The following is an 11,307-nucleotide window of genomic DNA, read 5'->3' as shown; positions in this document are numbered from 1 at the left end:
AGCGGACGGATGGCTTCAGAGCGCTGGAAGGTCACAACCCAAAAGTGAAGATTAACTCCGCGTCCTTGGCTTTTAAACATTTACCATTATTGTTCAGGGAGCGGGGATGTTTGCTGGAGCCTTCTAGAGGAAATGCTTCGCGTTCAGGCAACAAAGGAATTAATTATTCCTAAGCACAGGACTGAAACAACAAAACAGAAGTGTGATCTTGAGGGAACGCGTTTCTTCTGTCGGTAGGAGCTCCAGCCAAGCGGCTCCGCACCAAGCGCCAGCCAGCACTGCCTGGACATCCCATGTCTGCCATGCAGGACCGATGGAAAAAAAATTGCTGGAGGAAACCGGCTCGGGAAATTTCAGCACAGTGCAAAACCCCGACTGATTTGTTTCGGAAGATTAGAATCACAGAATCGCTTAGGTTGGAAAAGCCCTTTAAGCTCACCAAGCCCAACCCTTCCCCTAACCCTGCCATCCCACCACTAAACCCTGGCCCTAAGCACCTCGGCTGCCTGGCTTTTAAATACCCCCAGGGATGGGGACTCAACCCCTTCCCTGGGAAGCCCCTTCCAGGGCTTGACAACCCTTGCAGGGAAGGAATTTTTCCCAATGTCCAACCTAAACCTGCCCTGGCACAACTTGAAGCCATTTCCCCTTGTCCCATCTCCCGTTCCCTGGGAGCAGAGCCCAATCCCCCCCCTGGCTCCCCCCTCCTGTCAGGCAGCTGTAGGGAGCGATAAGGGCTCCCCTCAGCCTCCTCTTCTCCAGGCTGAACACCCCCAGCCGCTCCTCATAAGACTTGTGCTCCAGACTCCTCCCCAGCTTTGTTGCTCTCCTCTGGACATGCTTAGGGAGAAGGAAACATTTTTTGCAGGGCCACGGCTGCTGTGCCACTAGCAGAACTCTTCGGTTGGCAATTCCTTGCCTTTTTTCCTGGGTCCAGGGAATGCTGCTGTTCTCTAACCACTGCCTTGGTGTAAGGATGGCTACAAGGGAAAACAACGCTCCTCAGGTGCAGTTCAAGTTAACCTTAAAAACAGGGACAAAACCAAAAGAATAAAATAATGACAATTTTTTTCAGCACCCATCAGCTGTGGCTTCTAAAGCGCTCTCAACCTCCTAAATCCTAACTGAACCTCCTGAGGCCAAGCGATCACTTGGCTCATCCCCAAATCATCTCTGGCTCCATGCAACAGCATGCAGCAAAGGAGTAGAACCGGACAGGGCAGCGTGGGAGGGCAGGCGGGCAAAATACCAACCAGCCACGGAGGAATTCCGCGCTGTGCTACCCTGAGAAGCGCCAGAAGAGCATGCAAGACAAAGGGACGTAGGGTTGTTCGGTGTGGTCAGAAAGTCACACCACTGGCAAGGTGACCGTGGGCAAAGCAAGGAACCACCGAGGCTCGGAGGGAAAAGCGTCATCATGCTCAGGGCTGCCTGGACTCTCCCATGCAAAGGTTTACAGCAGCAATACAAATGATCCATATTTATCATGACAAATTGGCAGAGGTGCTGTTGGATCTCTTGTGCTTACCCTGAACTGCGACTTTCCCACACCTACAACTCTTGAGCATAATGCATTTTCTGTAACACACAGTACGTGATTGCTACTGACCTGGTTTAAGCTGCATCTCAGCCCAACACTCCTCCTCCGTCATGCTGAGGAGAGGCTGCTCCAGCACCCGTCTTTACTTTAGATGCACCGCTCGCGTGCAAAGGAAACCACCCTGCTCTTAGCACCCTTTGCCCTTCACGGATAAGATTAAATACTTGGCACTAGGGTTTGCTCAGTAAGCTTCATAGAAACTATGCTCGTGGGAAAAGGCGTGGGGATGAGAACAGATAAATCTGTTCATATTAGCAGACATTTATTTTTGTCCTTGTTTGTGCTTGCACCGATGTGTTAAATAAATGACAACAGCAACTGTGTCAATTAGTAGAGGAAACGGTAGCACAAACCAAGCAACAGCTTTGAGGGATCCTTTTTAGGAACCGCCAAGAACATGTCCCATGTCCATCTACGTGGACAGAAAAGTCGGAACACCTCTACTTTATCCAGCCCCTGCCAATGTTTCATTCTGTTTCTCCCTGCTTCATCACACACATCTGCAACCTTTCGTTTGCTTTCCTACATGAACCGCAGCACCTGGACTCAACCACCCAAGCTCAAAAAAGCTCTTAAGCAGACACTTAAGGACACGCTCAAGTGCCATTAACATCTAACAGTGCTTAAGTGCAGGACTTGAGCATATGTGGAGTCTCTGTTCAAACAGTGCAAGTACATTTATAGGCCAGAATTCCAACTGGATGTCTACAAAAAAGTCACCCCAAAGTATTTTGGTGCTGCACAATGGTGTTACTGCAAAGACCCTAGCATAGCCAGCACCCATGGTCAGCTCTTTTAAAAAGCAGTAAAGAAGGCAAAGGCAACTCATTTGACACTGCCTTATCTTTACAGTATTTATCTTGGAGACCGATAGTCTTCATGATTACACAAGTGTGGCTGAAGGAGAACTTGCAGAATTATTTGCAGCTCGTAGCAGTAACACAGGTTGGCTGACCTCTGCCCATTTACAGATCCCATGTTGCATAAGAGTTTTACTTCAAATCGCTACCGTAATGCTCGAGTGCAGATGGAAATTTCCAAGGGTTCTTAATACAGACTTACCGTTGTCTGTTGGGAAATGGGGACAGATTTGGGTCAGTTCTGCATAGTTCTACAGAGTAGACTGGTTTCTCAGAAGGGAAAATAACCAGTAGGATGAAGTCACACTTAGACCTTAATTCTGGTGTTTAGCATTAAAGTTCACTGAGCTCTCAGAGAAGGGATGGATGCTCCTGGTCCCACGCAGCATACGCATGTGCACATCTTCCCTGCGATTCCCTGACACTTGGCTCCCCACAACTATCCTGTAAGGCCAACTACAATGCAGCGTTTCCATCCTCAATAACTGCGTTTCCCTGTGCCCCAGCAGCAGAGACACCCAAAAAATCTTGTAAGCACGAAATGAGGAACTTCAGAGAAGCTTGAAATGCTACATGCCAAGCTAACAACTGCTTTCCATTCAGTTCCTAGAGCTGGATAATCCCTGTAAGGAACTAAATAATTTTCTAGAAGGGGACTTCTTTTATCCATCTTTCAAGAGCGCATAGGCAACGTTCAGGCACGGGTCACTTGGCTGGAAGACAGGCACAGTAAAGTGTAATCACCTAAACTGCGGTTGAAGCTTGGACAGAGAGAGGCTCATCATCCAAGACTCAGCATGGAGCAGATATAAGGATTTTCTTGTACCTGTCGGGAACAATTTGTGACAGGCATCTCAAAGGCAGGCAAGGACCACGTGCTCCGACTCCCTCGGTTTGCCATGGCAACTGGACTCAGCATCCTCACTCTGCATATGCTTCACAACCACAGACACAGGGAGAAGCAGAGAGGATTAACAGCATCTTGCTTCAAAACTGGCAAGTATGACCGGACACAACCTCCTCTCAAAGCCCCACACAGGGCCACGGCCAGCCTGGCAGTCATCCTCACTGGAGGTTCCATGTCACCCACCCTCCCCAAATGCATGGCACACAGGAGGGACAGCCCGATTACCCACCTTGCTGTCAAAATGGAGTGGGAGGACAGGGCCAGGGGGGTGGGGGGAAGATGCAACTTTACAGGTGCTCCACAACCCATTAGCAACGGAGTGAGGAACAACGTCACAGGCTCCTCACCATAGGAGACTAGCCTGAGAACTTTCCCTGTTGATCACATCAAATCTCCTGCTGTTGCTGCATTTACAGACATAGAAACGATATTCAGTCGGAAAGAGAAAACTATTTCAAGTACTTTTAAGTGATCTTCAACAAAATGACACAGGTGTGGCTATGACATGGAGACCAGAGCTAAATTCAGGGCTGATGAGATATCCCAGTGTCAAAGATGAGAGTGAAGTGCCCTTATCCAGGGGCAGGTACCAGCCCGGGCTGGCTCCCAGCCTCTTCAGCCGCACTACGAGCCTGCAGGCAGGGCCAGGCAAAACCCTTCAAGCATCAGGGGAAGCTGCCAGCGGGGCAGGAGGCTGCAAAGGGAACGATTGAGCTCCTGCGTTGCAGTTGGCTTGTTGGGGCAATGCAGCTGACTGACTCTCACTTTGCAGCTCACTCAAACTTAAATGATTTTTTCTCCCCCCACTCCCCCCCTTTAAACAAACCATTTGCAGGGATGAATTTTGTTGTACTGTCAGTACTAATAACCTGGGCAAAAGGCTGGGAGCAGAAGGCAGAGGTGCAGAGATTCACCGTGCAGCTGAAGGTGCTGACAAGCACTCACGCAAACCACAGCAAGCGGCAGCAGCAGGCAAAGGCCATCTCTCCTGGCTAGAAAACCTTCCTCAGCCTTTTTCAGCTAGTGGCTTTCCAGCCAAGTAGCACCAGGCACGCTCCAAACCCAAATATTCCCTGAAGAGAGGTGAAAGATTTATTTATTTTAGTTAGCATAATCATGAGAGCTAGACTGCCCACACCTATCCTCCCCCCACGAGCTTCCAAGGTATCACAACTTCCTTTGATGCTCTGGTAACCCTGAAGCACAAGGTGCCCTACTTTCCTCACCGCTGCTGGCAACCAAGCTAGGAGAGACTCTTGAAGAGCTCTTGCAGGAATGATTTCCCCTCTCCTGGATGCCGAACTGTTTAGCTGAACAGCTACAAGACGGAAAGTCAGACTCATCCAGATGAAGATCGAACAGGACACCATCGTGCCTTTCCTCCCACGGCACCAGCTCCACTCCTGTGCTGCATTCTTCAGTGCTTCCCTCAGATGAACAAATTGTATAGGGACCTAAAATAGAAACTGATGAGCAGAAAATCCTCCGATATCTGCCTCATGCTAGCAGGGACATAATTTCCCAACAGAGAGAGGATTAAACTATGACAAATAAAGACGACAAAAAAGACCGATAGAGCACAGGATCTTCTGTAGTGAGCGACATTCCAAACCCGTTTATACAAAAAAACACAACAGCTCCGTGGTTGCACCTTAGATGTCAACCAGTGCAATGGGAGGGCATCCATTCATTCCAGAGGAGGTAAGACTTCAGCTTGGCTCCCACTCATAAAGATACGTTATGAGAGGCTCAGGGAATATGCTCTCAAAGGGGGTCTTGCCAAAATTAAATTGACAGTGGAGCTGGGGCTTTTATGCTACTCTGTATTCGCTCATTTTATTCAGAAGAAGTCTGCAGGATCATCTCATTGCCACAGAGCAAGCATTAGTCACTGCACAAGACGACTCCTACAGCACAGAGGGTGTTACAGGGCTTTCAGTTTGTTGGTGTTTTGGGTTTTTTTAATCCCTGATTCTTACTAACAGATATTAACTGTCAGGTAACCTGTCAAACTTAGCTATGAGCAGATCTGTGACACTACACTTTGTCTCGTTTCCCCCATCTTCATATTTAAGCACCTTTGACTCAGCTATTTCAGACACTTTTTGCACTTTAATTCAGATCAAGAGGTTTTTCAGGATAGACACCCTCTCTCAGTGGGTGCTTGCGCAGCACCCAACACGGGTAATGCTAATGCCAGCAAGTCAGATCAGAGCCATTTGTGGATGGAGATCAAGGAGCAGAACATCAAAGAGTACTGCAGGCAGGACCAGATACCTTGTCAAAGCCGTATCGAGGAGCTCCAATACCGAGAGGTTAGTCATCCATTAATAAGTTCTTACTCCATAAACCACAAGGAGGAAAATTGCATCTACATGAATGCTAGCAGGGACATCATTTCCCAACAGAGAGAGGATTAAGCTATGACAAATAAAGATGACAAAAAAGACCGATAGAGCACAGGATCTTCTCCTGTAGTGAAAGTAGGAACTAGCTTCTCTGTGCACTGGAATGAGAATTTTGAGAGATCATGAGAGAGATCCAACAGCAGTTAGGTACGTGATGTGGCTGGAAGGGAGGCGAGATCTGACTCTGGGTGGCTGGAGAGTGATGGCACAGCAGTCACCACCATGCTTTGTTCCAACAGGATCCCCTGCCAGCCATCCACGGGGATGCAGATTTAACGTGGCTTGTTTCCAAATGATGGAAACGCCTCTACAATAGGGTTAATGCTCATTGTGAGGACAGAGCAGGTATCAGCCTGCTCCCGAACAATACCGATTCTGCTGATTAAATATAACCACCAAATTCCCTTATCTCAGTTCACCTGAAGCAAAAGGAATCTCAAATACAGCACCAGCTGGTAGAACAACAGGTCCTAGCAAAACCATGTTCCTCAAGTGCCGCAATCCACTCTGAAGGAGGAAGAAGTCAAACATCTACTGTCATCCACCTCAGGAGTGCCTTACTGTTTCTTAAAAACGGAACCAAACGAATCAAGTACCCAACCTCTAGTCATGCTTTCGTAACATCTCATCTTTGATCTAGCAAATGAGTTTGCAAGGCAGCACACGCACCCCACAGGAGCAAAGCTCCCATGTGAGTCAGAGCATCTGTAGGTGGGAGGCCCTCGTATGCTATAAGCTCATTAAAAGCAGGAAAAGCAACTTAATGGTCCACAGCATGATCCAAGATGCAGTATTGATGAAGCCCAAAACAGTTAGAAGATGGCAGCATCCAAATAGAAGACTTAGTAGGATTTAGACTTGGGAAAATAGCCTTTGGGGAAAGGAAAAGGGCTGGATGGGGTGAAGGGGCATGAAGACAAGACAAACACCACAGAATCCCAACCTAAATACATGGCTGTAATACAGCAGTTCTTTTAGAAAGTTATTTCATTTCTCCTCAAATGTAGAAGAACAACAACAAAGAAAACAAACAAAGAAACCAACACCCAACAAACCCTGACAACGACCTAGCCCAAACCATCTGTCAGTTAAGAGACCATGAGTTACACAGCCATCACAATTTCAGGTGGTGCAAGGCCTGGACTAGCAAAGAAGTTAAAAAGATCATGACTACATATATTTTCGAGTAACCATGCTTTAGGTATCAGTAACCAAGCCTCTGGGCAGCAGGAAACCATGTTAGCAGAACTGAACAAGTCAACTTTTGCTAGCATGGGGCTCAGTCAGTAGAATCAGACCCATCTTTCCATGAGAACTTTGGCTGGCTTCACGGGCAGCACATCTATAAGAAAAACCTGCTGTTCCAACCAATAGTGACTAACAGCAAAAGAGAAGAAAGAAAATGCCGCAAATATAACAGAACCAACTGGGACTCTTGAGCTCTTTTACCTTTCCTCAAGCCCCTATCTCAGCCTAGGGAGAGACCGTTGCCATTTTGTCAGTGCCACATTAAAGTTCACAAGCCCCTTCTCAGTTGTCAAGCTCTGCCTCCTGAACAAAACCAGGATGGTACAGAGGGAGGACAAACATATGTTTCTATAAAGAGCCTGTTCAGTTTTTATGCTCTGAATAGGGACTGCAGATATAAACCTGCACCGGCAGTCTTTCAAACAAAATTTTATCCACATAATTTTGCCCTCTGTGACACCGACACTCCTGTCTTCTGGCAGTTATCAGAGAGCTGTCTTTGCTCAAACCTAAGGTTCCAGATCTTTAGAGGTGTTTCTTGCACTGACCTTCCTTCTGAAGGGGCAGGCACCAAGAAAGCAGTTGCACACTGGTATTACTCTTTATGCCAGCTGAATATCTACTCTTTACACAGCTACACAGCATTAACTCAGGAGAGACTGCACACTGAAGATGGGCAAGGAGGCATGATGCTTTTTCCTTCTTCCAGGTCTCTGGCATAAATGCTACGTTTAGGTAGGCAGTAAGTTTGGAGGACTCAGAAGTCTAATTAAGACAAATACATAGATACTTGTTGAATTTAGCTCCTTTGGTTCACGTTGGGGTAAGACAGAGCAATTGCATGGCGTGAATGAAAAAAATATTCGAAAACTCTAAGTAACAGAAACGTGCAACCAGAAAGCAAACCCCAGAAGCTGTAGGCCATTAAAAGCAGCAGGCTAACTGCCCCTGCTTCCCAAGAAGCAGAAAGGCTCATCAGCAACTCCACCTTCCCATCCAGACAGCAGGCAACTGCTGTGGGAAGCCACCCAGTGGCAAACCCTCCAGTCCCTGCTTACAGCTGCTGTGCTCAAGAAGGAACTTTGATGGTAAGGTGAAAAAATGAGACATGCCTTTCTGGTCTCCTGACTCCACAGAGAGAAAGGGTCAACACTAATGCAGACGCAGCTTGCACATGCCTCTTAATAGAAGAGGGGTACAGATAAGCCCAAACATCTAAAATGTGCAGGCATAAGCATACCATTGATATTGTTATCTAGGAAGCAAAGGTTATAAGCTCCTTTCATAATTGCACAGAGTCCATCCCTTCCCTTTGGGGGCAGAGAGCTATGCGAACACTTTGCAAAGACCAAGCAGAGCGTTAACCAAATATTGCATTTCTGTGCCTTGTCATTTAAGAAATCAGCTTGACACAAACATCACAGGAGGTGGCCTGTAGTTACCAGTGACTCAACTCAGTGATGGAGAGAGAGGAGGGCAGTGAAGGGAAGGCCATTTCTTTTTACTACTTCTGTTCCTCTGAAATTACGACTGTCACTTCTAAGAACTGTTTACTTTTTTCTGGTATCTCAATAATCTTCTTCCCTACATCTCCAGTCCAAGCCCATGTCAACTATTTCCAAAGGCAGTTATTCTTACAGTGCAGAAAGCCACATACAGGAGGAAAATGCTTGCTTATGCTTGCAATTGCTTTAGAAAAAAATACTCTTGGTGACGCATTTGGTGAGAGAAGAAAAATGTAGTCCCTAAATCAGGTATAAATGGGTAATTTTTAATGAACAAGACACTAGTAAAATTATAAATACTAAACATTTATTATTTTTCTCATAAGAAGGTCGCAAGATTCAATTTCAAACAATAGGGCAAGGTCATTTGTTGCTGTTGGGATTTTATTTCTTTCTTTTAAGGGGAAAGAAAGAAGAATGAGAAACTGGTATAAAGATACTACCAGAAGCAGTGCAAGTTTAGATTCTTTCTTACCTTCACCATCCCAGTGCTGAACTGCCAAGCTAAGCCCTTCCCAGTTAAATAAAGCCTACTTTAGCATCATCCAGGTTCTTGTACATCACTGAACAAGAATCACAACCCCCCCCTCTTCTTTCACTCTTCCCCTACAAGAACATACCTAGCATAGTGAAAGCCTCGTATCGACAGTCAAGCTTGGAGAAAGCTAACGTGGTGACGCTTCATAAAAATTAAACCTGAACAGAACAAGAATTAACAAAATTTAACCTTCATGATCAGCTGTGCACAGTGCAGAGATATCCAGTAATGGAGCTCACCAGCATTGATTTTCCAGCTTCCTGTCACAAATACACTTTACACATCCACAAGAAGACAAAAGAAGAAAATCATGTAATCCAAGAACACTTTACTTTCAGTTTTAAACTAAGGAAGGCAAGCTTTTAAACAGGAACTACTTGACATCTTATGGAAGTCCATCATTCTGTACCTGGGGATGGGAGGCGAGGCTTGCCTCCTAACACTTGCTCACAACAGGCAAAAAAAAGATTCATTAAAACTACCAAGACCCAACAGGACAGTCGACATCAACAGCACCCTTTGCTTTCTGTACTGGCGCCGCTTACACAGATGCGCAGACCGAAGTTGGCACATGCAAAGTCCCAACGTTTCTGTGATCTTGTCTCAAGCAGAAGGCAGTCGCTGCGTCTTCTGGGCCCACGGCTTCCCTTGAGCAAATACATTAGAATGTGATGTTTGCAAGACCTATTTGAAAAGAAAGGGGGGTGGGGGGAGAGAAACAAGTGTTCATTCTTATACCTGTACTTCATTACTATTAGGACAGTTAGACACAGGAAGGATTTTTTTATTGTTTTTTTTAAAACTTAGATGTAAAGGATTTGGTGGGAGGCAAGGAAATTAGTAAACAGGTTGATCTGTACTTTTTTAACCCTTTTTTGATTGTGATGCAGCAATTAATTTGAATAAGCCAATCTGAAGGAGTACTGAAGCTATTCATGGCAGAAGGAACAACACAGAGGCTGCTGATGAACATGGGGTCTGCCCATGAAATTAAAAAGAGAAAGCTGGGGAAAGTACCATTAATGAGGGCAGTAAATTCACACTGGATAAAGAAAAACTGTTTTAGATTAAGGCCTATCCATGCATTAGACATTTGATTCTCTCCTTTGAGATTTGTCTTTTTTGACTTTTAAGATATGCTGCATCATTTAACCTCAGTACCCAAACCTGTTCCAATTACTTCTCCAATGACAGCAAAGAATAATGCCAGAGATCCCAGGAATATTGGCTACTATGAATAGGTGAACTTTTTGGCCTTAGCTGCTCTAGAAATAAGTTCTGGTTTACAGTCATCACTTTTTAGCCATAAGAAATCAAATGGAAAATGTGCATTTCTGCAGCTCAAAACTGTCGCAGTTGTAGGATTCAGGTCAGCAGCCACCCCAAGCCAGCACCTCTGCTACAGCAGCAGCAACAGCATACTGGAGATCTACTTTTAGCAGCTGTATCAGATGCTTTGCTACCCAGTCTGCCTGCACAACTTCAGCAGAGATTCTATATATTCACATTTGCTAAGGCACAGAAATAAAATTTGTTCTTGAATACTGCTTTGTCAGGAGCAAGGGAAGGGTGGAGAGGGAGAAGGGGAGGAAAACCAAACTGGCAGCAAGAGCAGTTTTCTTGAAAGACTAAAGCCCCTGAAATTGCAGGTGGAAGTAGGGAGAAGCTGTGTCTGCAACAGAGCTGTCTTTCTAATTTGGACAAATAATGGCTGTATCCATCCTTTACCCGAACCATAATTCTTTTGATTTTATTATTTTTATAAGCAGCCGCAACATACATAATGCTACATAAAGCATAAATCAAGTCTCTGTTTCAAGGAAATTCCAGTATAGGAGAGACAGAATTTTAAGGACAGAAAGAACATTTACGAGTTAACTTCAGAGGGATTTTTTTCCCCAGGAGAAAGCAATGTGGAAAACTTAAGTCTCAGATTAACGGGGACAGTGCAGAAGAAGACTGGGCTAAGCAATACAAATTTATTTTTATGTTTATGTTGTCAGGACATTGTGATTTCATATACTGTGTGCCCATATGGCACTTTACATGCATAGGATTTGTAAACCTTTCAATTAGCACTGATAGTATAAAGCAGGCAGTTATTTAAAGTAACCCATACGGCATCTTTCAGTGTAAAAATTCTAACTCTCCGGCACTGGACAGGCTTCCTGTTGGGCAATTCAGACGCCTATGCAAACCCTCAAAAGGCTGTGGAGAAACAGCCACGAGACACCACCTGGG

At 45.5% G+C, this 11,307-nt stretch overlaps 1 protein-coding gene across 1 annotated transcript in view; it reads right to left on the bottom strand.

The window, feature by feature from the left end:
* Positions 1–8,866: 8,866 nt before the first annotated feature.
* The window catches only part of LCMT1 (leucine carboxyl methyltransferase 1), a 38,009-nt gene continuing 35,568 nt past the window's right edge, over positions 8,867–11,307 (bottom strand). The window contains exon 11 of the mRNA XM_035903557.1: positions 8,867–9,750. Coding sequence (XP_035759450.1) covers positions 9,728–9,750 — 23 coding nt within the window. The 3' untranslated portion in view covers positions 8,867–9,727. The remainder of the gene's footprint in view (positions 9,751–11,307) is intronic.

This window comes from Egretta garzetta, unplaced genomic scaffold (assembly GCF_000687185.1).
Source record: "Egretta garzetta isolate BGI_Z169 unplaced genomic scaffold, ASM68718v1 scaffold71, whole genome shotgun sequence".
Taxonomy (NCBI): Eukaryota; Metazoa; Chordata; class Aves; order Pelecaniformes; family Ardeidae; genus Egretta; species Egretta garzetta.
The sequence above is the reverse complement of the archived record's forward strand: the minus strand, read 5'-3'. Positions and strand labels throughout refer to the sequence as shown.